At 45.8% G+C, this 27857-nt stretch overlaps 1 protein-coding gene and 1 long non-coding RNA gene across 2 annotated transcripts; both read right to left on the bottom strand.

The window, feature by feature from the left end:
• Positions 1–932: 932 nt before the first annotated feature.
• Positions 933–3321, bottom strand: LOC126544674 (17-beta-hydroxysteroid dehydrogenase type 6-like). Its single transcript, XM_050192122.3, has 2 exons — positions 3194–3321; positions 933–1577 (listed from the first exon to the last, which is right to left on the bottom strand). Exons 1-2 carry the CDS (start codon positions 3289–3291, stop codon positions 1211–1213), a joined length of 465 nt encoding a protein of 154 aa, XP_050048079.2. The 5' UTR covers positions 3292–3321; the 3' UTR covers positions 933–1210.
• Positions 3322–11385: 8064 nt separating this feature from the next.
• On the bottom strand, positions 11386–14666 carry LOC126544676 (uncharacterized). Its single transcript, XR_011890472.1, has 3 exons — positions 14564–14666; positions 13657–13866; positions 11386–11586 (listed from the first exon to the last, which is right to left on the bottom strand). It is a non-coding gene; the product is annotated as an uncharacterized lncRNA (long non-coding RNA).
• Between the last annotated feature and the right edge of the window lie 13191 nt (positions 14667–27857).

Here is a 27857-nt window from a genome sequence, read left to right on the forward strand (position 1 = left end):
CATGACATTGCCTAATGAACATTTTTGGACCTCTATTAGCCCTAATAAACCGGTGGTTAGACTGTCTGAGTAGTGCGTAATCTTCGCAGCTCCAATCTTTTATATTAATATCAACAAGAATATCGGCTGCATCCGTTCCTTTCTTCTAATTCATATCGACATTTCCCTGTCCATTGAGATTGCACATACCCTTTTTCGTGCAATCGCTGGTTGCGCTGAACTTACTACCTTCTCAATTTTAATCGTTAACCTCTCAAGATTTAGTTCCAAAGAGGGAGAGAAAGCAAGGAGAAAAAAAAAGGCAGGAGGTCAACCAGACGAGCGTCGATTTTGTTACCCTACACCGGGGGAAGGAAAAGGAGGAATAGCTCCATAAGTTATTAGAAGAATGCGGCAACCTTACACTTTTAATCCGTTAGCAATAGGAGAGTCAAAGCGGCAAAAAATGTATGTGTGTGAAGTGTGAGAACCCAGTCATGCTGTAGAGGTAGAGAGGGGATGGGAGAGCCGTTTGCATGCGTTTGTTCATGTATACAGAATGATTATTTTGAAGATTTATGAAATTTTTAAAAATTGCCTGTTGCAGATAGCACAATTGTCCTCTTGAGCTGACTTATTCCAATAGGCGCACAGTAGTAGCGGGAGAAATTAAAAAATTCCAGACAAAAAGAAACTTTCCAAAAGCGCGATGTAGCTGTCGACTAATGCTCTTGACCTTTCGTTCAGTACGCATGCCGTCAAAAAGAGCAACAACGCGTTCACTGCCTTCGCTCCTGAAGGCGGTCTGAATCAGTGTACTGATGACCCTCTCTTAACACAGAGGGTGATTGTGCAGTGTATGTAGTGTGGTTTAGAGTCGATAGTTACCTACTTGGTGGCCTGTAGGGTAGTGTATGCGCATTTCGGTTTCTCAAAAAACTCTTTATTGTGTGTTCTGTGTCCCCGGAAACGGCCACAGCATGTGGCGAGCATTCGCAGTAGACGCGGGGGCAGAGTTCCTTGGGCTGTTTACAGGGCCCTTAGTTTCCCGGTATGCTGACCATGTATTGACACACTGCATTCAAGAGAACACAATGGCGCCGCTGAACTTATCCAGGAGTTTGTAGGCCGACACTTCTTGTTGGCAGTCGTTGAATTGTTAGAATACAAGAGTCACTAGAGTGAAGAGATCTGCTTTTCCTCGTTGATCGGGAACCATTAGTAATTTCCACTACGTCCAAATGCGGGAGAACCTCCAAGTTCCATCGAACAAACCAGCTCTAGTTGCCTTGCGAAAGGCAACCAGCAGGAAGTCAATGAGTTCGGCTGGTGCTTCCCGACAGACTAAGTAAAAGACCGGCTCCCACAGACCCCAGGCGGCGTAGTTAGGCTTAGGTTCTTTCTCCCTGACGGCGAGCACCATCTGATCAACAACTTCATTTATGTCGTCGCGTCTCGTCAGATCTGCGATTGTCGCCGCTGTCTTCATCCAGTCGGCGACTTCCTGCTCGGTGAAGTCTTCGAGCGACTCGCGAGGCAGAAGGCTCAGCTGCTGACGGGTGGCCTCCATAGAACCGACGTCGGAGAGGATCCGCGTCCTGGTGAGTGGGTTAGGAACAAAAAGAAGATATGTAAGACATCGTTAGATTTATTATACGCAGTAAATGCTGGGAGGTATGGGGGAAGGCGGATCCCAGAGTGCGGGATTACACGGCGTGGTATCCCCACAGTGTGGATCCCGCCCGGGATGGGAATCGATGTAAAAGAGGCTTATCGTGTTGTTTGCTTTTACTGTCGAAAATTGGTGACAACTCTGACGGCATACGAGAGTCATGAGGTGAACTTAAACGTTACCTTACATGCAGCGCTTGTGCTTATTTACGTAAGTAGCGCACAGAACACGCCGCGAGACGTGCTTGCTGAAGGCATTGTGAGCCATTTGTCGTAGCCTGCGTGTCGGTTAGAACTGTCATTTTTCCTAACATGGCGCATCGTATCGTGGCTGAAATGCTGATTTGACGGAAGGCCGCTTGCACAGCCTCGTCTTGACGTTACGGTACTCTAAGGCGGCTGTGCGTCTGTACGCCCTTTGTCGCTTGTTCGCGTACATAAACTGTCACGGTGTATATTTTTCGGAGATAACACAAACGCACAGTACCATACCTTGAATTCACGTTCTCTCAGTTTATCCGCAACTGTTTCCGTGTCCAGAAGCAGCGTTGACTTCGTTGAAGAAACCTCAAACGAGGCATGATTTCTTACGGCACCTTTCCTCCCTACCACGCTCTTCCCATGTATGCGAGCTGCCATGAGCGATAGTAGTAAGGCTGTTAAAGCTTGTTTTGAGACCTTATTGGTTCTACCTGTTCGCTGCCTCTTCTCTTTACCTACTCTCTTCTTCCTCTCTAGACTGTGGCACGTAAGCACGAAGGTAAGCGCTGCCACTTTTGCAGTGCTGCTGCTTGATGGGGGGAGGAGGAGGGTGATTCATGCGTAAGTACGTCCAGAGTGCATTGCGCCATTGTGCTGTTAAAGAGTTCCAGAGAGCTTTCCTTGCAAAAGACTAAGATAAGAAACCCGAGACAAGACATACTTTCTGACATTGCCCTTTCCAATTACCACACTCCTGTCATGCCGATATAGACAGACATGCGCAATTGGAGATCGCTGGGAGAGGGCTTCGTGTCCTACAGTGTACATAAAAATATGATGATGATGATGATGATGATGATGATGATGATGATGATGATGATGATGACGACGACAACGACGACGACGGTAGCTAAGGGCATCGGATTCGTGCATGCTATTGTTGGCATTGTCAAATGCAGTTATATTGTGAAATTCATATTCCTCTCATCTGTGATTCCCTTGGAGGGCTACTACACCCTAGCTGAATGTATCAATATGTCAGGATAGCGCAATAATGCATCTGAGAAGCTCAGCAAGTGTGCTTCCCTACACATCTCGTTTGATCTACAAAAGGTTGTGAACGTCACCTTAGAAGTGAAAGTAAAGATGGGGCTCACGAACTCATGCCACTACCCTCGCCACCACGTGTTTCTTACTGTAACCTCGCTGTTCGCAAGCGTACCTATCGCTACCAGCAAACAAATGCACAGACATTCAAACCACGAGGAAATGCGTTCTGAAAACATTTAATGTATCCAAAACTCTTTCGGGGACACAATGAGCTTGAGATGCACGGTCTCACCTGTATGCAGTGGGCTCCACGGTGGCGACGTACACACCCTTGTCGCCGCATTCCCTGCGCAGTCCGTCGGCCAGCGAGATGACTGCGTGCTTTGTCATGCAGTAAACAACGCCCGTCGGTACCGTGCTTCGACCTGTGGTGATACATTTTCAATCAATCAATCAATCAATGAATCAATCAATCAATTTTATCTTCGACATCACATGTGTACACAAGCAAAGAGTCACCGATTTATTTTACAGCAACTTTGCCTCCTTTCCTATGCAACGGAACATGATGTGTACGCCAAAAGACGGGCGTGTTACCTTTTTTCAATATTCCTCAAATTTTCAATATATATATATATATATATATATATATATATATATATGCGTTCTTGATTGCAGAATGCAACAGTGAAGCTATTAGATAAATTTCAGTAAACTAGGTCGTTAACAGAAGCTAATTATTCCAATCAAAATGAAGCCGAAAAGTGTTTGCCGATATCTTCTGTGTAACGTTGCATTATTATAACTTACGCACACTTTGTAAATTTTTAGAGTGTGTTTGATGCTTTTCGTAAAACACCTGATCTGTGCCACTTGAGGGAAATTACACGAGTGTTGATTCACGACAAGAAAACAAAAAGCCAAGCAAAATTATAACTCGTGTGTTACAGCTACATTTATATTAATATGAACGTGGCACATTAAATTTCGTAGCACGCTATCTGAAGCTGATGCAGCGCAGTTAAATGCACAGTGTCGACTGTCGCTCGACGGGTCCGAAACCCAGTTGACCCTGTTTTACGCGAGCGCGTTTTTTCTTCCAGAGAGCAGCAAACGCTAGGCAACTAGTCTTGGTTATCGCTCTGTTGATTTTCTTCTTGACAGCAAACAAACACTTGCCAAAGTTTGAACAAAAACACTTTGTTTGCTGTGAAGAAGAAAATGTACATCCCTCGCCAGACGGTGTTCCGTCAAACCCTGGACTATCTCTGTGTTGATGTGTTGCAGTAATCATTTACATTAGTCGGTTAAAGGTCACTTAACCTACGCCACGTGTACATCTGGCTGCCATAGTAGGGCGATGCGCTAAATCCGCATTCATGTAAAAGCAGCTGTATAAGAGACGACATGTGCGACGTACTTTTCAATATGGCCGTACATGGGACCTTAGTTAAATCAGCGGCTGTTTCCGCTTAGCTATTTCTATGATTAAATGGCCGAGTAATTGCGCTGGACGTTCAAAAGCATATCTTATTTTGCATGCCCAGTAATTCTTCAATGCATTGCGGAAAGTGGTCCACTGCAGCGACACCACATTCGTAGTCATGTTATTGTTTTTGTTGCTAAAGCACGGACAACCTTCGTTGTACGCTGCTTCCACTCCGCGCACCGTGCATCTGCTTTCACAGCACGCGCGATGGGTCGTGGTTGACGTGACGCTAACGATGCCCTATAAACGATCACTAAGTAATTGGAAAATAGCGCCCTCTCAGTGACGCCGATTTGTCGTCGCTGCGCTGGCACTAAAAAAAAACATAAAAGCACAAGTGACTGTGCCCCAACCACTCCCCAAAAGAAACGTAGCTGCTGTAAATAACGTTGCATTGTACAACTAATAAAAATCGGACCCTCGGTATCCTTTCTTCTCCTTCACCACATAGCAAGACCTCGAATCCGACAGCATTGATGCTGTAGCTTCAGTGCACCAAATCTGCCAAGGCGAGTGACGTGACCTCACGTAGTCCGGCAGACGTCCCACGGTTTTCGGGTGTCCGGGAATTCTACATCGACATGCTGGACATCCGGTTCATCCAGCTGGTCAGCCACTTCTTTCCCAACAAGGCTCCAGGATTCCGTTGCCAACCCCCGACCCGGACTTCTACGACGACTTGCGGGGAGCCATCTTTTCTCATTACGTCACCTCGAGCGCTCGGTCGCAACCGCTCTCGCCATTTCAACCGTCGCATCATTCCACGTGTTGTCGTCGCACATAACCCGTGTCCACCCGTGCCGATCGTCAGCACGCGGAGGCGCTAGCATAAGACCTGGGCTCAGTTCGTGAGCCTCCTCCCTATTTGAAAGGCAGCTTTGCGACGACTCTTTCTAAGGAATTTACTGGACCAAACGCGAGAACTTTCCGCCACTCTACGGCCTGTCGCTCTCCTTCCTTGGACATTTCCGCAAGCTGTCGACTTTCCGTTCGGGGGCACCTCAATCATCACCGATACAGAGGCTCTCTCACCGGCTCCACAAGGCGCAAATTTCACTCTTGCAATTATGGCGACGCCACAAGCACAACATTCGCGATGCCTTCAGCGACCACCGCAACCCTGATGCTATCGGCATTCGAGATTTCACCGCAAGCAGCTGCATGCGAGCGTCCCGATGTTTTTTTGCTCACACCTTCCACAGACGCATGGCCTACCGAAGTTTTACAAGAGCCAGCTCTGCCATCTGGTTTCTTCAGCTCGAGCGTCACTCCTACGTCTACATTGCGAGTGACCAGCACTCGCGCTATCTCAACGCAAGTCCCGAGCTGCACAACGGTCTACTTTTGGGGCTAGGACTTCTGCGGGCCCGGGCGTCTACGACAACCTGCAGCAGGTCGCGATTTCGAGCTACCAACGCTGCCGGTGCTGCCTGGTACGTCTCTCTCGTACTGCGTGAACCCGACACTACCAACGACGACACCATCTGCACACTTTACCTGGACTTGACCATTGGACTTTCATCCAGTCGCGCTTCGCACTAGAAGGGGGGCCCTTGTAGCGGCGCGACCATCGCCTGCAGAGTCGGCGAAAAAGATGAGCTCACGCGCAGATAGCGCAGAATAGAACACGCTGGCGCGCTGGATCGGAGCGGCCGACTCCGCGGCCGCTCCCGAGATCCCACGGCACCATGGCCGGCCTAAGTAAAACGTGGCTACGGCACCTACCTCTCAGCGCCGCCTCCCACAAATTGGCGACGTGGACGGCCGAGCCCAGCCATGCCAGCATCAACCCACACTGCTATCTCAGGTAGCATGTGTGGGTTTATTAACCAGTTTCCTTCGCCAAAAAAAAAAGATCACGTACACGCGACGCCTGCGGCAGGAACGATGTTCCACATCTGCCGTCAAGGCCGTCAGTGGTGGCACTAGTTAACACTGCCAGGTTAGTTCTAGTATAGATCAACCTAGATACCCCGCAAAGTGGATGCAAAAACGGCACCGCGGTAGCTCATTTGGTAAGATCTTTGTACGCATTATGCAAAGAGGTGGGCTCGTGCCCCCCCCCCCCCCCCCTTGCGGCCAGTTTTTCTTTGATCCACTTTCATTTCCATTCTTTATCACTTCTTTAATTCAATGAATAAGTACAAGCAACTTCCTTCATGCTCTCCTTGGTGTCTGTTCGCTTCTTGTGATATGGCTGCATTGTATAGGGATTCATAATAGTTGTTACCATATTACGTTCTAAACCTGATCTCAAAGCCTCGTGCCCGATCGATAGTGACACACGACGTCATGTTCAGCAGAACTCGGTATCCACTGAGCCACTGTGCAAGCCAATATACGAAATAGCAACGTCATGGCACTTAAAATAGGGTTGGCGACGGTTGTAGGCACGTAAGTTGATGTTGCCATGTGGTGCTTTTTATTTTATAATGAGTTCTTTAATAATTTATAACAATTCTATAATACGGCAGGCTGCAAGGCGGGCCGTGTGTTCCATGAAGGAGGGACCATACAATATGCACAGTAACAAGACACCTAAAAAATGAGGAAAAAAGAAGAAACATAGAAAACAGATGTATGCAGTTGAGAAGAGTAACTAGTTGAGCTTCTTGGTTGAACATAGTGGAAGGTTACAGCGCGGGAACCGACGGAGACAAAGGAGGCGCACAAAGTACACAGACCCAGCGCTGACTTTCCACAAAAATGTTCATTTTGCCGGTGTGCAGCTAGCTTTAAAGTAAGCACTTGGCAAAGAACAAGCATATCACACATGGGCACAGAGCCTACTCGTACCGCTATCGCACCCTCGCAATTGAATCAAGGTAGGTCAGCTCTTTTCCGCACAAGGCTATCGAGGGACGACTGACACAGTTATTTCCTGCGCGTGCAATTGCGACCGCCTCGATAATTTCTCTAGTACGACCTGATTTTCTCCTAGAAACAATCGTGCATTTGTCGAAGACAAGGTTGTACCCACAGTCGCAACAGTCCACGCCTAGATGACGAGAGAAGTCCCAGTGTAGTAAAACTAATCACAGACCGGGCGCTTCATACAGTGTGCCCAGTGTGTCGTATGTGAGGTACCTATCTCATGTGGTGAGGTCTACATCGGGGAAACTGGCCGATGCATTATTGATCGGCTTAGGGAACACCACAACAATGTTAACAACACTATTCAAGGTCCTCTAGGCGTGCACTGTCGCGACTGTGGGTGCAAAGTTGTCTTCGACAAATGCAAGATTGTATCTATGAGAAAACCAAGCCCTACTCCAGAAATTATTGAGTCTGTCGCAATTGCACGCGCGGGAAATAACTGTGCCAGTTGTCCTTCGATAGCGTTGTATGAAAAAGAGCTGACCTACCTTTTTTTTTCAAATGCCAGGGTGCGATAGCGGTACGAGCAGATTCTGTGCGCATGTGTGATCTTGTTTTTTGCCAAGTGGTCACATTACAACTAGCTGCGCGCCGGCAAAATAAACATTTCTTTTGAAAGTCAGTGCTGTGCCTGTGTACTTTGTGTGCCTCCTTTGTCTCTGTCGGTTCCCGCGCTCTAGACTTCAACTAAGATGTGTGCAAGTAAAAATCATCAGCATTAAAACGCTCCAATTAAAGAACGAAGTAATTTCCACCCCATACACGTACACGCAATGTGTTCGATTCGGGAACATTTCCAGGAAAAACTCTGTGTAAATGAATTTGTGCTAGCGAAAATTTGAGCCAGCGATGTTTCACGAGTGTGTGTGCTGTTTCTTGTGCTATACGACCTAACATATTTCGGTAAGTCTAAGGCAACATTACCTATAACACAGCCTAACAAAAACTACAATCCTCAAATTTTTGTACGCGATTTAAATGACTGAATACGACGTTGCCGCATTTAACACAGACGGTTAGTCAAGTGTTCTGCATTTACTTAAAATAAGCCGTACTGGTTTCCTTCAAGCGCGCGTTAGCGGTCCATCTTTTTTATTGTTTTTTGTTTATTATGCAGAGAATTCAATTTATGGGGTTGATCGAGACGTGCTATTTGTTAATGTTTGCTTGATTAAGATGGTAAAACTCTCTTAAAACAAGCTTTTAACTGCTACTCGCGGTTATTTAAGCTGTAATCAAACTTCAAGAGAATGTTCCCGCATCCCATATTCTAAAGCGCCTCATACCGTTTGAAAAGCGCTGGGCTTAACATAGCTAAATAATTGAATTCCCGGGCTTAACGTGCCAAGACTACAATCTGATTACGCGGACCGTCATAGTGGAGACCCCGGATTCACTTTAACCACCTCAATTTTTGTTATCCTGAACCTAAACATAAGTACATGAGCGTTGTTGCATCCCCCCCCCCCCCCGCCCACCGAAATGTGGCCGTCTCGGTAGAGATCGAACCCACGACTTCACACTCGGCAGCGCCACGCCGTAGCTTATATGACATCACTGCCAATATAGACGTAATATTATGATACACTTGCTTCAGTTATACTTTAGGTATACATTCGGTCACAGTAGGCTTAGTTTTTCACGCAGAAATTCTGTGATTTTCCAGCTTTTTTACTCCTTGCTGCTACTGCCGATTCACTGGTCGCATTCGCTAGTAAGTCCCATTCGCTAGTGTGTCACATTTGGCTGAACAATTCTAGCACTTAACATTTTTTCGGCCATGTTTCATGCAAGATACTCCAAGCAAAATTTCACTTTTTCTTTTACCTCAGTCAGTCAGCTTCTGCGCGTTGATCAAACTCAAAGATAGCCACACATTCACACTCACCAAGGACACTTCCTGTAATGACGAGACGTCCCTTCGCTTTCCTCAGAAGGGGAAGGAACTTCTTTGCCACGCTGACCACACCGAAAACATTGACGTCAAAGATTTTTCTGATGGACGACATGCTTGCCCATTCGAGAAGGCCGTGACTCGGTACGCCAGCGTTAGCCACCACGGCCCATAACTCTGCGCAAGCCAAAAAAAAAAAAAAAAAAGGAGGTGAATTGCCTTATTTATAAAACCATTTCTCTGTGCTAATTTTGTTCAGTCTAAAATAAAAGAAAGATAGACAACGTCCAGAAAAAGGACGATAGTTCCTAACCATGCGAAAACGCGAGGTTTGGGATGCCACGTTTCGTGCGATAACGACAGCATTGGCTTTGCCGTCAACACATGAAGCTATGTAAGTGTTGGATGAAAAATCGTCTGGTGATGGAAGTTGATAGCAGACAAAATTTCACACTCGCTAATGGAAAATTAAAACACATATCGGAATTTCAGTGCCCGTATGTACTGGTGATTTCATAAGAAAAATTAGATGTGCAACAACCAATGCACGAAAATTGCCTGTTATATTTTAGGTATGTAGTCGCGGCTGCTGTGCGTTTTGTTTGCGCGATGGAGGCATCCTTACGACATCTGAAACGCCCACATATGTTTCATTTTGCATTGGCGTATGCATATTTTGTTCTAATCACGTGACACTATGCTTACGACAGAATTTCCTGCCCATACGGCAATACCTATCCTAAATTCCATTCGTGTGCCCCAAGTATGCTCAATTTCAAGCTTGACAAACTTCCACTGAACAGTCAGCTTTCTTCTTACTCTGCCGAAATTTCTAAGCATAAGTTTAGCATACTATATTATCGGCATTTGCTTTTATCTTAACGGAAACTGTATGAATTACAACATAATGACCCCATTGCAACGTGCCTTTTTTCTGAGATGGAGAAACCAAAAAAATGTGCAAGGTATTAACGCGAAATCCCCAAAACAACGCCTTTAGAGACATAGTGATCACGCTCTAATAGTTGGTATAAAGAATTTTCGAAACGTTTCTTATACCAGCACAACTGGAACATGAGCAAAACGAGAACAAGGTAAAAGCGGGAGCAAACATTTCGACAAGAGGAGTTGTCTTTTTCAAGGTTCAAGGCTTGAAAAAGACTCATCGTCCTGAATTTCCATCTCCCGCGGCGCAGCATGTGCTGCTCAGGCTGAGAATGTCACGCTGTTCTAAGTTCGGGTCGCGGTACATGTGAAACGCAAACTTCAGACATTGTTCTGTCGGATAAGCATGAGTTGCAGTAACATAAAACACGTTGCAAACCGAAAGAAACTTCACGCACGCAATACATAGCCAAGTCTGAAAAGGGAAGCTTTCATCGCTTATTACTTCGAATACCGGCATTTAGGCATAACATGCCCGGTTTCCGAAAAATTAACTGTGCAGTGGGGAAAGAAAGAAAAATATTATCATAATCGTGAATGGCATCGCCCTTTCAAGTGCGATATGACAGCACGAGGCCTGTAGTTCGTCTGGCAACGTGTGTGGGGTGCGCTCGGACAACAGATGTACGAGAACAATCCTCACGCACCACCGGAGCTACAAACCGCCCCTTATTGCTCATATAACTCTACCAGTATTCCACCAAGTGTTCAACAACATGCAGCGTCGTGAACACAGATGTTTTTATGCCGGTGGTAGAGAGTGAGAAACAGCTTTTCGCAGGTGGTAGACGTTTCGAGCAACTCCTGTAGTGATCCCAACACTGTCGGAAGTAGAACTTCTTGGACACCCAGTATGTGATTAAACATACACTAACAGCAGTGAGCGGCACATGCACACAAACAAAAAATACGCAAACATTTGTCTCGTGCAGGTAGTCTATGAGGTTTGCATTGGAAGCACACTTTGTGTGCGCCATCTTGAGCCTAATAGGGTCGAGGAAATTTACTTCTTGCCTTCATCCTTGATAATTTCTTGCTCAACAAATGTCTAATATATCTCTAGGGTTGCTTCTGTCATTCGCTGAATACTCATTTTGTGTGTGCAACCGGAAATCGGCAGTGCAGCACTTTACCATTTACAGCAAACGCATAAAAGATGATCCTGAATACGTGGGTCACGCACAGCTCTATGCTACGTTCGTTGTGCTTGAGCAAGCATATAATGCACCTTTTTTAGCATACGTTTCAGTGAACAGAAACTATTTTCACTTGCTTTTAGTTCCTAGAGTATCCTTCACGGCCACGAGGGCATTATCCATCTCCTCTTCTTTTGTGACATCCAGTTGAAGCACGTGGACGTTAGGTTCCTTGGCGAGCTCACAGGCATCCTCGCTTGAAGCATTCAGGCAGCCGGCGTACACCATAAAGCCATTGCGGGATAGTCGCTTAGCCAGCAGGTTTCCAAAGCCTGTGTCGCAGCCTGGCAAAGAAAAGGTAACGTGAGTGTCCAACTACCCGCAGCATGGTGAGAAAACGGTTCAAAATCACCACTGCTACTTCCACACCAGAAAGAACAACCATCTACAGTTAACAAAAAACTACATATATAAGTCGTGGGCTCCGTTTACGTAAAACAAGACCATGATTAGGTCTAACCATATTTTGCTCAATACTACAGACCGCTGTGAAGAACCAAGTCCAGTATATATCAGTACTACCAACACATTCAATGATCATCACCAGTTCTACATATTTAATCCACAAAAAGGAAACAAAAAGGAATTTTTAAAGGGATCAGGAAACGCGTTTTGAACATACTAAGAGGTTGCCGCTCCACAGACGACGCTCCTGCGAACAAGTGTGGCAAATATCATTGCAGTGCATGCCGCAGGAATTCGTAAAGCCGCGTCCAAAACAATGAAAAATCACTTGCTCTCGCCTATGCAATGTTCTCATGCAGCGTCATCGCGAGCAGAGACTCCCACCAACAGCTATTGACTGATTTGACTAATCGTAGGAACTGTCTCGTTAATACTATTACTACTAATGTTGACCTAAATAAATGAAAGAAAATGTACATCTGCAATCTCAAAAAGAAACAAATTATTTCATCTTTGCACTGCCAGTCTACACACGACAGCTGTTTTTGGCAGGGCCTACTGCGTGTGGCCCCCGAAACAGCAGCGGCATGCTGTGTAGCGTAGCTTACCATGGCCGCCACTGGGTGGTGCGACCAACCCTCTCACCGACGAAAAGCTCAACTTTTTGTGGAGCGTTGCCCCATGTCGGCTATCCTCCCAAAGCGCTAGTGAAGACGAAAGGAGCGCGAAAGCCGCTCAGCCGAGCGGTAACTGCTAGAAGGATTCGAAAAAAACTTCGCAGCAGTGTATTCGTTAGGCGGCGTTCTTCGTTAGTGAGCTCATTCTATGATTCATTAGAAAATTGTGTAAGGGCGCCTTCAATACAGCGTGCAGTGTGGATAATAGGGCAAAATTATTCATGGTCACAATTATTTAGGTGCTGACAGTGCCAAGAATGTGAAACTGACGCGCGATCCACACAACCTGACTAACAAATTTCCACTCAAGTTATTGTTTAGCGTGCCAAATTTTCGTTGATGGCAAGCTCTGAACATGACAGTGTATTGACAGTGCTGTCCATCTTTTGTCGCCCTTAAGTTCACGCCTGCCTCAGAAAAACGTATTGCTGGTCAAGCTGGCATCAAATGCGGAACTGAGAGCCGAACAGACGGGCTGAAAGCACTAAGCGAACGCGTGTTTCTGCGTTCGCCTTATCTCTTTTGCCACTGTGTATTCGGCGTTCACTACGTTCAAATGAAAGAACAGCAACGTTGCAAACATGCGTTTCCGGCGACGTATTTCGCGGCATAAATAATTCCCCGTGGCAACATTGTTGCCTGAAGCACAACAGCAACCTTTTTGGGGCAGACGTTGCATTGGCTGGCCTTCGCTACTCCCACACAGGACATTCATGTCGGCAATGGCTAAGCATAGCACAGCCAACTCTTGAACTAAGCGCACCGCCTTATTATTCCGTCAAATATGGCTTGAACTTTCACTTCTACAACCCGGGAGAACTTGGTCGACATCACCCTTAATGCAAGTATACATTGTATGAAACAAAAATTTATGCCTCTCTTCTTCTACATTTAGTATGCTATAGCGCCTGGAATGCTCATCATGACCGTTACCCCACTTTACGTCCACTTAATTGCAACATTCCGGTTCAGCGATGTCCGATTTCGTCTATATCACATCAGTCCACCTCGTTATATACACAAAAGCTTCCCAAACACTTCGTTTGGCAGATGTTTTCTTACACTCAGGGCTCTGTTGTACGCATTACGCCACCCACCAAACCTCCCTCCTTTCATTGACTCTCAACCAGAAGATACACCAATTTCTTCTCTAATTCCTGCTGCTGTATTCCTACTTCAAATAAGAATCATATGTTCTCTCTGAAAATATGCGGCCTTGTACACAGCTTACAGTTAGTGGGAACATTCAGGAGCGAATAAAAATGCACTCACCCGTCACCAGAACAGCTTTGCCGTCACCGTCAACAAGCTTCCTGAAGAATCTAGACAACAACCGCGCAATCCCAAAACTAACCAGGAGCACAAGGAACCAGGAACCGAAGTAGGTACCCAGGTCGAGCATAAGCGGCAATCGCTTCCAGAGTTTCCAGATGGGAAGGATCAACGCGAAGAAAAGTATCCACCTTGTAGTCATGTCCTTGCCTGCGAATGTTCCGAGTTATTACTTGCGTATTGGACTAGGGCGGTAATAATGAATAATATGTGCGAGAAGATCAAATCCACAATCTTAGAACGTTACATTACGCGTCGCCTCAACAGCCAGCTAGCCAGCCAATCAATCAATCAATCAATCAATCAATCAATCAATCAATCAATCAATCAATCAATCAATCAATCAATCAATCAATCAATCAATCAATCAATCCAGTGATCAATTAAACTTTTTTCTATCTATCTATCGACTAAACTTAATCGACGAAGTACTTTCTGCCTGTAGCAGTGTTTTTCTCAGCCCAAAGCGCTTGTCAAACAATAAATTAGTAGTCTGTTCATCGCAAGAAGCTATTCATAGAGTAAGTACACACGCGGACGAAGATAAATCTAAGAAACCATCATGTCGCAAACCATTACTCATTGAAAAGTCTTGTACCACTCCAGATAGGCATAACCTAGGAGTGATTGGCAATCTTTAGCTTCAGAACGGTTTTACCTGCGTGCGAGTTTCTTCCGTAGCTTTCTCAAGTTCGCCATTTATACCGGCGAGGAAATGAAATTTTAGAGACGAGACAATTGGAGGGGGGGGGGGGGGGCAGAACCAATGTGTGGCGCGCGTAGGTGTAAAAAATGTTGAACAGATCGGATGCGTTTCTAAATAACCAATTTCAGCTCCGTATCTTACCTGCAACTCAAGGGGGAATTCACGCAGTATAGCCGACCACCGCTCCCGACTGCTCACGAGGCACGCCAGGAAAAGAGATTAAGCGAGCGAGCACATTACGTAAGGCGGCTTTCCGGCTCAAACTGCGCTCGGCGATTGGCCCCACTCACGGTGAAACCAGATCGCCGTAACATGTTCGAGACGGGGGCACACCACGCACGCGGTGACGTTCCTTTCCTTGACACAATATTCGCCGACGGCCGCCAATACAGCTGGGAAATTGCGTGCTCCTGTGGCATTGAAACAGAGGACCGACCGATCTGGGTTCCGATATGTTATCGTTGTCCTTATAAGGCCAACTGGAAAGGAGGAGCAATGAGATGGTGACTGAGGGAGAGGGGGGGTCAGCGACAGAAGGGCATCGCGTTTTGGCGGTGTAACTATTCAGTCTCTGGAACAGGAACGGAACATGGAAAAAAATTAACAAACAGGAAATGGAGCAGCCAAGAGGTCGACGACTGAGCGAAAACGGCTGCAGATGTTATGGTATGCAGTGCTTGCCCTTCGTTGGCACGGCTTACTGAAGGGCGTAGACTTCCAGTTTTGATGTTTTATGGGAAGACAGCGCGAGTCGGAGCTCTTTCTTTATTATGATTAGTTTACTCACCCTAGTGTCTGAGTGGCTGCAGTGTTTTCCTGTAGAGCGCGAGTTCGCGGACGGAAATGCCGACTGCAGCGGCCACATCTTGACGCGGAAGAACGCTGCGTCCCCAGACCTGTGCGCATGTTAATAAAACGCAGGTGGTCCAAATTGTTGCGGAAATTTTCACTACAGTGACTACTAGTTTAGACATTAACCCCAAAGAATGAGTCTGGATCTTATTTCGTTTCTTTTCTGAAATACAAGAAAAACACATATTGAGGACGAGTGCTTACCTATTTAGCGCTAAACTGCAATCAAAACGGCGAGAAAAGCTTCTGTTTTCGCCTAATGAAGAACAAAACTGAACAGGCCGGAGAAACAGGTACACGCGTGCTTTCAACTTAGTTCTGTAAATTCAAAAAATGAAACGCGAGTGCGTTTTGCTTTTTTTGCTGTCCGTAATGCAATTCTAAAGAGAGCCACTCGGAAGCTTCGCTATTTTGTTTCCTGCTGAAGTGGTGTAAGGCTGGTCTAACGTATGAAAAGAATTAGAGAAGTTTACAAGTGATGTGGGGAGATTGCTTTGTAGCAGGGAAGGGCGCACACTCATTGCTCTCGTTGGTTTTGTTGTTGGTACTGGAGCGGAAAAATAAGCAAAAGAACGAGAGAATGACTGACACATCTCTTCGAAATTGAAAAAATGTGGGGGATCAGCTAGGCACAAAAAGAATGCATAAGTATAAAACAGAAACACCGAAAAATGTAGCGCAACACTGATATGTGGTAAGCATGATGAATGCTATAGACATTCCTACATTAAATCAATCTAACATGAGAACAGGAAAGAGGAATTCTACAAAATAAAGTACTTATAAACCACCGGAAACTTAGGATGTGGTAGTGGTGCCCACGGTAGTGGTGACCAATAACACCTACTACTCAAAGAAAGGCCTTAGCTCTTGGAGACGCTTTGCCAGGAGAGAAAGGTGACAGGACATGGTCCACGCTTAGCCCAACTATATTTTTGTCTCTAAAGCAAGGTTTCAATACGAGCATCGTCACTTAGCTAACAGAACGTGCAGGTCTTTGTTTACCACAGAGGTGCTGGCTTCACAGTGTGCTCGAACAACTTGCGTTGATTACACGCAAGTGTACACGTAATCAAGCATACTTAATTTTTTAGAACTGTCCTTCCCAACACACTTGTATTTTGTAATGTAAACATAAGTAAAATATTCACCCTTTGATCCAACTCAACCGGACCTCTTATTTGTGGTAAAGTCACAGAAAAATTTCTCGTTGAATCGTTAATTGGACGATCCTTATTTACTTCTCAACTTCGTTAGCTTACGCTTCATAGACTAGTATTGTTAGACTGCTTTGCCGCAAACTTTTCTTTTCAACAATAGCGGTAAGCTGTAGTTTCGTGACTTGAGAATAATTGCCTTCTGCGATTAAATCGTTTCTTTCCCATTTTCATTTCTCTCGTGGTTTCCTTCTCATACTCGTTCCCTGTGAATGCTTGGCCTAGTCGAATGTCGTTCCCTCAGAGCTTCAAGACGCTGACACCCAATTATAAAATCTAGTTTCCTGCCAGTTCCATGAAAATTACCATAGGCCGTTTTCGATGCAATGCACACGAATTTATTTATTTTTCTGTAATGTACATTGAGCCGCCTCTACGACAAACACCTCTATGGTGAATTAACCTGCATAATGAAGGAATAATTATCTTCGCCAAATTCCTACATTTCACTGCTACTCCAAATGCTCCCACAACGAAGACCAATACAAGGAAATTGTCTGTACAATGAAACGATCCCTACGTCTGATTCAATGCCTTACAACTATCGCCACGTAAAAGTGCACCTAAGCCTTCCGAAGGCGCCACTCAGTGGCGGTCTCCGCTAGCTCTGACGGCAACTCTAGCGACCCCCTCGGCGGAAGTGTCGATGTCAGCGAATGTTACAGTCCAGCTGGACTGCCTCAGGAATTGTTCCTATCATACGCTTATGCTACTCGTAACCCAGCAGCAGGCACCACTAGTGACGAATACGCCGCATTTGATGCAGGTACATACAATGATGCGCTCGTAACTGTGACCGAACATGTCGTCAAACCACCTACGACGGAAAGGACGCGACTGCCAACCAAGGCAAGAGTGTTGAAGAACCTACAAACAAGCCAACATTTTCGACGGCAAGGGATGCGACAGCGCGATTCGGCGACGCGAAGCTTTAACTTGCCTCGCTGCCGTCTTTCATCGCACCGAATCCAGTGAATCTTGGTGCCTCCGCGTCGGCTGCAGTCGCAGATTCTCTCTGATCTAATAAACTGTGCACAAAAACATTTACGGCTTATTTCACTAAGTCTCTTTCGAATTCATTGCAAATAAAAGCATTCTCTTGTCGCACGTCTCCTATAATGCGAGCGGCATGGCACAAGGTGCTTACAACGAAGCGACCTGTAAAACGAAGGAGTTTAGAGGTCCGAAGCACTAATAAGGTCGTATAAGTGCGTGCTGAAAACGTCCTATAGGGATAAAAGCTGCGGTCTGCCGCTTGAGTGGCTCCAGCAGGCGCTGTACTTGGCAGTTGGTGACAAGAACAATGCAAATAAATAAGGATAAGGAAGTCTCTGTTAAAGAGCAATTAGTTACACGCACTTTAGATGATAGAAAGAAGCCCGAGAAATATGCGCCTGATACATTTATAGAGTCTAATGAATATGACGGCATAATTGACAAAGAAACGCACATGCTAGTTTTTCAAATACAGTGAGGAATAATCACAATAAAAATAGTACAATGGCAATTACTTGTACAAATTAAAAGCTTATTAGAGTAAGAAAAGACCAGTAGTGTACGAAATGCAGAAAAATATCGCAGGCAATAGTAAAAAAATTTAGGGCTATAATTGTTATATCAATTTCATCACAAATAGGGGCAATTTATAACAGGTAAGTGTTTTACAATCGACATAGTTTTGTCACGATGATAGGTCAGAGTTACGAGAACTAAGATTTTGGAAAATAACGGTCAGTATAGTTGCGCAATTCATTGCAACGCACGCTTCTTAAACCTTTAAACAGAGCTCAAATGGTCATTCTGAGTGACCTATTGCCCTTTCTGGGAATCCGCACGAGCTGACGTGATATTAGCTGTCGGTTAAAGGTTCAAAAAGTGGACCACAAGGAGGCTCCTTAACCCGGCTCCCTAAACCTAAGCCCAGGGGCGTACTTGCTTTGCGAATCCCACGCATATATTCTTTTCGAAACTATATATTTTTTTCGCACCTTAGCTGGACCACAGAGTTGCCGGAACGGGCCGTGCCTTGTATATGTGTACTGTGACACTGTGTTACTTTACACAAGTTGCCGCTCTTTTGACTTCCTTCTGGGGCCCTTCTCTATTGTGCCCCCCCGCCGCCCGATTGAACTTGCCCTCTCTCCCGCTACAACGGCAGCACGCGCACTGGTCCTGCGCTGCCGCTACTCCCAGCCCCCTTCCACTCTCCGACTTATGCCTCCCTCCTCCTCTGTGCTTTTTCTTTTTCTTTTCTTCTTTTTTTTCACTGACCTCCTTGCCCTACATACATGGGACTCCACCTTCCTCTTGCCCTGCATTGTTGAAAATAAGGCAGCTGTAAATTTCCCAGAGCGCCCAGAAAAAGTCAATCACTGTCACAACTCTCCCTTTCGGTTTGATGTATCTGAGAACGACCGGACACCCGGTCTTGTGTCCTGCCATTTTCTTGCAAACCCTGATGAAGATCCGTCCACCGTTCGAAACTGTTGAAATTAAATACTTGTTCTGTTTACCTTGTAGCACCGCTCATGTTCTTTACGTTTGAAAGGTGGCCTGAAGAATCCCTATTCACCTACTCTATATATATATATATATATATATATCGTAGAGCAAGTATTAGGTCCTGTTGAAGTTTCAAAACCAAATATTGTGCAAGCTGCTTCAGTGGGCATGCAAAATCTGCCCATCACTGCTTGGCTGCGCGGCTAATTTTAATTTTATTTGTGTTGTATGAGCAGTTATTGAAATAGCCACAGAAAAAAAAAAAAAACTATTTAGAACATCTTTCACGCATAACAGGGAATGCAAGGGGCAATAACCCTGTCGTATGTTCTAAGCGTTTTCTTCTCGCGAATGTACAGTATCTATGCTCTGGAGCAAGAATAAATTGAATGTCACAATGGCATGCTAGTCACTTAGGACTTGTTCAAGTATGAAATTATGCTAACGGCATAAGTAAAGTGAAAAATAGACAGCTTAGGATGTCACATCGGTTACTGATGATATACCGTCATTCTCGGTATATCATGCACTCCCCCTTCAACCAAGTCGGGATCCATCATCAACCATGGGTTGCGCGGTCTCGTAAACTGTCCGGGGATCATCATCTGTTGGTTGTGCGGAGGCATCGCAAACCCTTGCGGCATCAGATTCTGCTGGTTATCCGGCATTCAATAAGGTTGCCTAGGGCCCACTGCTGGCTGGTTCACCGGTCTCCTCACCGCCCGTTCTGGGGCCATGTTAAGTTGGTTAGGCGACGACCTGGCTAACCGTTCGGCTTCCTTGACCGCTGAGTGAAACGGAAGCCTCGAAGGCTATTTGGGGGCCCATGGGCGATTGAATGGCCGGTAACATCTGGCACGTGGTTCGTTGCCCTTCGCAGGATTCCTTGCACACATTTCGGAGCTCATTAACGGTTGGTGTGTTGGAACGGTTGGCGTGTTGGTGTGGGAACAAGAAAGATGCGCGCACTCTCGCGAGCGCTGCGATAACACTGTAGCTCTTGACGGGAAGTGTTGCCTCTATGGCCGTGTTAGTTTACCTTGTATTGTGTTTCCACTTCCTTGAGCGCTTGTTGAAAACAGCACCCTCACAGTGGAAGAAACGTTTCTCTGAATAAAGGCTGTCTAAGTTGTATGCTTTTGGGCGCGGCGTCATCATTTATAGGTGAAAACACTGAAATCTGAGTAACAATCTACGGAGACTGTTCTGCCATCTTTAATCTACGAGCAAATGCATCCGCGTAACCAGAACCCTTTCGTAAAATATTCTTAACGGGTCGTAAAGATATCCGAAGGAAGATGATGTATCGAGCAATCACGTTTTGGTTCATAATCTACCTGTATCTTTCCTCGAAAACGGAATATATTCATATTTAATCATGCGTTGAAACAAACTTTGCCTATCCTAATAGGAGGGCTTGGAACCTCGTGTTCGAGTTATGCTGAGAAGTATTTAAAAAAACTGTATGTTTTCGTGGAATCTAGCCATTTATGTTTTCTGCATAATCTAGCATTTATTCATTTACCGTCGTATCCAGATGCATGCAAAGAAATTAAATGACAATGGATTAAAAGATATTCCATGCTCAAAAAGCGCGTTGACATTCATGTCCGATATGCGTCCATTCCTCCTGCTTTGTGTTTTACTGATGCGATTATATGTTTGATGTTGCTATACGTTTACAAATCGCACTATTGCCCTCCCCCGTTTTGAACGTAGGAGAGTGGCACACTTTATGTCTGCCCGGGCAAGTATGCCCATACTTCTCACGAACAACCTTAATTTACTGTGTTAGTAGAGCATGTATGTTCTACAACGTAAATAATTTAATCTTAATTTAGCATTCGTCCATTTACAAAAATCAACGCTAGGACAAGAACTAAAAGAAGCTGGTTTGAAGCTCGTCAAACAGAAAGCGCATGCTTCGTAAGAGAGTAAAGAACCTGAAAAAAAAAAAACATAGCGGGCCTTCAATTGGCTATTTCCGTGTCTGCCTTAGCTAGAAAATTCTTTAGTGATTAATAAAGAGTAACGCACTTAACAAATCAAGAAAAGGCTTCAAATAAGCAATTATGAAATCATTGCAGCATCAAACTGTTCCAAATATGAGAAGATGGCGCAAGATTTGTGACATTTTAGTGACAACCTCGTAACTATGTTTCACACCAAAAATAAAAAAAAAAACATTTTCTCTTGGTTTTCACTCCTGATTATGTACTTGCCTTCCCAATGTAAAAAGGCAGAGAGAGTTCTGAAATGGAATTTCTAATATAAGCTTATACAGCAGTGCCTTGTCTCTCATTAACGTCTACATCTATCCATTAACTATCCGGCTCAATAATCACTAAATACTGTTTATCTGCTTTACTAAACAAGCTATTCCTGTCCTCCCTTGTCGTGAGCGAAATAAAGTAGCTATCCCAAGCCGTCCAAACCCCCCCAAGCAAAATTGAGACTGAGATATGCAAGCGATCACATACCGTGCCAAAAAAAAAAATATAGGCATTCACTCTTATTGTTGGTAAAATCGGCGCGTAATGAATAGAATTTCCACACAATATGTCCACAGAAGATGTCCACACAAACGAGCAGTCGCTGAGGCCGATGTGCCAGCACAGCGTTGCAATACGAACAATAAAATGTACGCTAAAATTTTTCCTGAAATCCCGCAGTAATGTGCCCGTCGATGGCGATGGCCGGAATTTGCGTTCCCCACACCTTGGATACAGCACTGCTGTTGCAGCCCACACAAAAGTGAGAGTTTGGGTGATTGGCAATGCGACATTCAAGCAAGATGATGTAACTTATAGCATGTCCCCAGACGACGTGCCGCACCACTTGCTACGTTGACTACTGAGGGCGCCCGCACTTTGGCTGAGATTCAGGCGGCCTCTGCTCGTCAATGTCGTCGGGGAGCACAATTCTCGGTATGTCATACACTCCCCCTTCAACCAAGTCGGGATCTATCATCGGCCGTGGGTTGCGCGGTCTCGTAAACTGTCCGGGGTTCATCATCTGTTGGTTCGGCGGGGGCATCGCATACCCTTGGGGCACCAGGTTCTGCTGATTCTGAGGCATCCGAAACGCTTGCCCAGGGCCCATCGCTGGCTGGTTCGTAGGACCTCTCATAGCGTATTCCGGGGCCATGTTGGATTGGTTTTGCGACGGCCGCGCTAACCGTTCGGGTCCCAAGACCGGTGAGTGAACGGAACGCCTGTGAGCTGGTTGAGGGCTCCTGGGCGACTGAACAGCCGGAAACGCCTGGCGCGGGGTTTGTTGGCTCGCAGGATACTTAGCACCCATTTCGCGGCTCATTACCGGCAGGTGGCTCGGACCACGAGGAGCCGTTTCGGCGCAGGGCTTTGGTTGATTCGTCAATGCCCTCAGCATTGGCTGTGGGTTCGGCGGTCTGTTGGTCGGACTTCCTACAGGTCTTGCAGGAAGCGCAGCTGGCTGATAGGTAGGCGGCTTCAGTGGCGGTTGATTCATCAGACGCCTCGGACTCATGGTCCCTTGATTAAGCGGGGGCCTCGCACTGGGTGGGGGGCTCGCCATAGACGGACGCTTCGGACCCCTCGGAGTAGGTTCGGGTCTGGCGGGAGCTGGATTCATCGGGACTCTCAAATTTTGCGGTGGGTTTGGCGGACGATTGGTCGGCGCCTGACCACTCCTTCCTGGGAACATGGTGCTAGTCGTCAAGAACCTTGTTGTTGTTGTGTTCCTAAGTGGCAGTGGCACATACCCACAGTGGGGGATTGGCCATGAATAGGGTGGTCAAATGAGGTGTATAAAAAAACAAGGGAGTAACAATTTGAACGTTGCAGCTTAAAAAGTAAACTTTTTGTGTGTGTGAAAAAAAAAACAATCAGAAGAAAACCATGTATGCATGTGAAAAAATCTTTGTTTTCATCGAACAGTAGCTCAAACCCTCTATGAGGGATTGGCCAAGATTCGGGTGAGTTAAGGAAATAATCATACGAGTCTAAAAAGAAGCACTATTGAGAAATTTCGAGTAGCTAAAGAGTTTAATGTCAGGCAGAAATTTAGAAACTTAGCAAGGAAATTGTCGTGATTTATATACCTCACAACAGCGGCATCAAGATCCCTATGATAATGTCCCAAAGAAGACACTCCTAGTGATAGAATATGAGGCGTGGTCATATTAAATCCAGCACCATAAAATTTTCTTTTTTCTAGAATGCTCGTTGTCATGGTTCGCCTCAGCGCGACTGGAAATTGCCCGCTAGAAGGTCGTTATTCTTTCTAAGCCATAGACGGACGCGTTGGACCCCTCGGAATGTGTTCGGGTCTAGCGGGAGCTTGATTCATCGGGAAATCTGAAATTTTGCGGTGGGCTCACCACACGATTGGTCGGCGCCTGCCCACGCCTTCCTGGGAAAATAGTGTTGGCCGTCAAGAATCTTGTTGTTGTCCAGAGTGGCTGTGGCCCATATACACAGTGGGGGATTGGCCATGAATAGGGTGGTCGAATCATGTGAATAAAAAACAAGGGATTTAGCAATTTGAACGTTGAAGTTAAGAAAATGATCATACAAGTCTAAAAAGAAGCACTGTTGAGAAATTTTGAGTAGCTTAAGAGTTTAATGTCAGGCAGAACGCTAGAAATTTAGCAAGGAAATTGTCGTGATTTATATACCTCACGACAGCTGCATCAACATCCCTATGATAATGTCCCGGAGGAGACGCTGCTAGTGATAGAATATCAGGCATGGTCATATTGAATCAATGGCTCACTACCCACAGTGGTCAATTCAAAATAAATGGAACGATTGTCCCAAAATAGTAAATATTTTAAGAAAATACTGAGGCAGAGTAACAGCCCAGTGTCGTGCAAACAAGGAAATAAATTAGGTTCCTCAATCAAAATTACAAGATGAGTTAAAACTTGAATTTCTTCCTTCAATCTGCGCTGATTTTTACCGGAGGAATTTGACATTTTACTGCTAATCGTTGAAGTCGCAAGTTACGATGAATGTCGGTAGTATGGTTCATTTTTAAACAAGAAACTTAAAATTAGTTAGATGCACCAATTATTGGAAACGCGAAAGTCATTTCGCCGTCAAACGTGAGTACCTCCTATTCATCCTCCACCTTTTCATTCACGCTGCCTCGAGCTTATGTTTTATTTCGGATATTTGTTGGTAATAACTTTATTGAAATTTCCGGCAGGATTTTGGCGAACCAGGCTCAGGTCTCCCATGACGGGACGTAGGGATCTTGTCTCAGCGCCGCTTCGCGGGCCTGCTGGACGGACCAGGGTTGGTCGCCGCGGTCGGAGTTGTGCAAAGCGGCGGCCCACCTCAGCGATAGGGTCTCGGAGTTTAACTGGTTTTCGCATCGGGTGTTACATTCCCATAGGATGTTTTTGAGTGCAGCTGTATCCTATTTGCATATCTTACATGTGTCTTCTTTGTGTACCTCAGGGAATACCCATTTGAGGTGAAACAGGTACGGGAAGGGAGTTGGGGTAGGGCCAGTGCATGTTCCCCGTTTAGATCTTTGTGTGGTACTGAGAATGCTCTTATGGCATCGTTGCATCCGGTCAGCCTGTCTCGTTCAGCTCGGGGTTCTTCCCGAAGGGCTGGCCGGGCGTGGTTTGTCAGCTCTCGGGCACTGCGGTGGGCTATCTCGTTGAGGTTGAGGGATGCCTGGTCGCCAGTGTTAACGTGGACGGGGAACAATACGATTGGACTCTGGAGGTCGTTGGGGGGGTGCATCTTCTCCTAATGATGTTTTTCGCAATGCGCGAAATGCGTCTTGTAGCAAAGTTTCTTGTCCCTATGGTTTTTATCCCGCTAAGTTAGTACTTCCGTTATGGAAAACTAACAAGACGAACAATCAACTATTCTAGAATACATTTCTCACCACCCCCTGGAAGTTCTCAGGATGGCGTTGCAGTCCGGATTCAAGAGGGCCAAGGCGATGGCTACCTCTTTCTATTCATCCGAATGTTGGGTTTCAACGCTACACGCGTTGCGGTTTTGGAGTTGGCGTCTACTACTGCTGCAGCCAACGTGCCGTGAATGCCCTCTTTGAATAACGTTCTTGGTAGTGGCTCTCGTGTACGACTTGCACTTCAACTCATTTTGAGTAGTGCACCTTTCGCGACAGTTGGGGAGCTTCACTGAATGTACTCTCATTATAATAACATTATTGTATGGAACATGAAAATTTCGATTACTCTCGCTGTGACCCACTATCGGTACATGTCAAATTTTGGCCATTATCGCGTTTCCATAGCCTAATACGTCGGCGCAGCTGTCGGCCCAAAAACATTTAACTGAAAATTTCCCTCTTGCTTAAGCGAACAGAATCCCGAACAAAATGTATACAACACTATAAATAGGGTACCGTACAAATGCCATTTGGAATATTGCCTGCGCACCATGTGACTGCATTTCATACTGCAATCATTCATTTGTTGCCCGACGTAGGACGAAGAAAGGCCGCGGCTCCAATGGGTGCGAATGTTTGACGTAGGAGCTTTTCACTCTTGCTACCTATTCCGATATTCGGAAAACACTTAGATTTAGCCTGACGCTCTGTGTTCAAAGTCGCGGCTCGGCAGTAAGCTTGTATTTGATTGATTTTATTGGTGACTGGTGTTTATTGGCTCAAGAAGCAGTTCTGGCCAAAGAGGGCCAAACACATGATAAAGTGAGTTAACAATAGTTGATTACAGAGGAGTTCTTTTACGTTCCATAGTACTATATGTGTCTCAATGGTAAGAGTAGTGTTTGTGCTGCGTGTTTAGGAAACAGGCATTGGCTCACGGGGCCCGTCCGGGGCGCCGTGACGCGAGGTTTGCCTTCTTTCGAGCGCCTGATGGAATCCCGCCGCTCCTTGAGCACTGACTGCGCAGTCATACTCGGTGTCGTTTCTATCGCCTTCTGAGAGGCACTGGCCATGCGCTTATGCGAATGGTTTGTTCGCTTCAAAAGCTTCACTCGAAGGACAAGACCTTGGATCCTGCACGCCCGGAGGTTGATGGCTCCTTCTCGGAAGATGGAGCAGCGCTGGCTGCATCCGCCCAGGGGGCAGATGGCATTGCTGCCGGCTCACTGCGCGTGGGCCCGACAAAGCGGGTGCCGTATTGGCGCTGCCACCTGACGCGTCACTTCGGCAAGGCTGTTCCTTGGCAAGTAGGAAGCCCACCTTCGTGGTTCCTTAAAGGAAATGATTCTTTTTTCAATTTGATGGTTAGTCTTTCTTCCTCTCCTGCAGGATGGGCAGGACCAGGAGTACGTGGGATGTGCTCCATCACAATTGACAGAGTGCACAATGTTTTCACATGCTCCGGATGAATTTTTACGGGAGCTGCATTTAGCACATGTCTGTCGGCCTCGGCAGTTCAATGAACTACGGCCAAATCGCTGGCATTGGAAGCATCGCAGAGGATTTGGAATGTGTGGCCTGACCCGGATCTTGACGTAACCTACCTCAATACTCTCGAGCAGTGTACTCAAACCAAGAGTAAGGATTGGGTGCTTAGTTTTGATCTCTTTGCACTCACGCCTCATGTTAACTCTTTTTAACATTAACGACATTCTGTTCACTCCAGCCTTCTATACTCCGTTTCATACATCAGGTGCAACGCTGAGGAGGCTAGAGATACTTTTTGCAGTGGCTGCGTTCACACTTCGAAATAGTTCGGTGTTTCTTGACCCGCCTTTTTGTGCAAATTTTTTTTTATATAAGCTCAGATCTGAATGGAAAAAAATTAAAGTTAGAAATAATCCATGCACATATACGGCTGCTAACACGTTTTTTTCACTAAATTTGCTTTTCGTTATTTCCTTAATTGCAGCCTGTCGCAGCAGCCTCACGTGCGTGCTCACGCGAGTAAACGCCGCTGGCGCGCAATAGACGGAAACGCGCGGAGTGATACATTCTGGTGACCAGACTTCTTGCTTAGCTTCCACAGAGTTGCACCTGATGTATGAAACGGAGTATAATAATCCAATTTCACTCAGTTTTATTAGGTCCTAATCGGAGACAACATCAGGGGTGGTGTTCACGGTACGACGTGGTGACACTGTCACTGTAATGTCCCTGCATGACAAGAAGGTTAGAGAGCTTGGTATGTTGTCTCTTATCTCGGAGTTCGAAGAGGAGATCCCCGCTTGCCATCTTCGTTGCTTTATAGCCTCCACGGAGAGCTGTCATAAGATATTTCGACACAAGGGATTGTGAGATCATCCTCACCATCTTTTCTGTTTGATCACTATGTATTACTTAAAACCGCGGGAAGCTTTTCTTGTACTTGCTAAAACATTGAAAGACTTGTTCGGTGTGCCCTCGTTCTGTGCGCGATCAGGAAGTTTTGGAAAAGAAATCTCCATAAGCGTATTTCAGGTTTCGGCAGTAAAGTCAGCCAGCCGCGGTGGAGCTAAAACAAGGGGACGCCGCAGGACTTGTAAGAAACAGATCCTGCAAACGCAAACTGTATATTTCTGCAATAACCAAATCTGTTATAACCAAGGTTGACTATCCGACAGAAGGTTAACCCTTGCTGCCTGGAAGATTGGAAGCAATAAGGAAGTGAGTAGGAGACAGGAAAAGATGAAATGTGAGAGAGAAAGGCGAAGATTGGAGAGAAGGATAGGAAAGGGCAACTACCGATTTCCCCCGGGTGGGTCAGTCTGGGGGTGCCATCTGGGAAGTGGGGAAGGTTGTTCCTGCCTACAAATCTGGTAAGAAAGATTCCCCACTAAATTACTCCTCCGTATCATTAACAAGTCTCCCGTGCAAAATTATTGAAAGTCATTTATTCTCATATCCTTGCATTTGTCGATAAAAATACCTTTTTTCATCCATCTCACCATGGCTTTAGAAAGGGCTTC

This window comes from Dermacentor andersoni, chromosome 10 (assembly GCF_023375885.2).
Source record: "Dermacentor andersoni chromosome 10, qqDerAnde1_hic_scaffold, whole genome shotgun sequence".
Lineage (NCBI taxonomy): Eukaryota > Metazoa > Arthropoda > Arachnida > Ixodida > Ixodidae > Dermacentor > Dermacentor andersoni.

Coding starts and splice junctions, on each gene's coding strand:
- LOC126544674 (XM_050192122.3), bottom strand. CDS start 3,291: ATGACAAAGCACGCAGTCATCTCGCTGGCCGACGGACTGCGCAGGGAA. Junction 1,578..3,193: donor GTGGAGCCCACTGCATACAG/GTGAGACCGTGC, acceptor CCCACTCACCAG/GACGCGGATCCTCTCCGACG.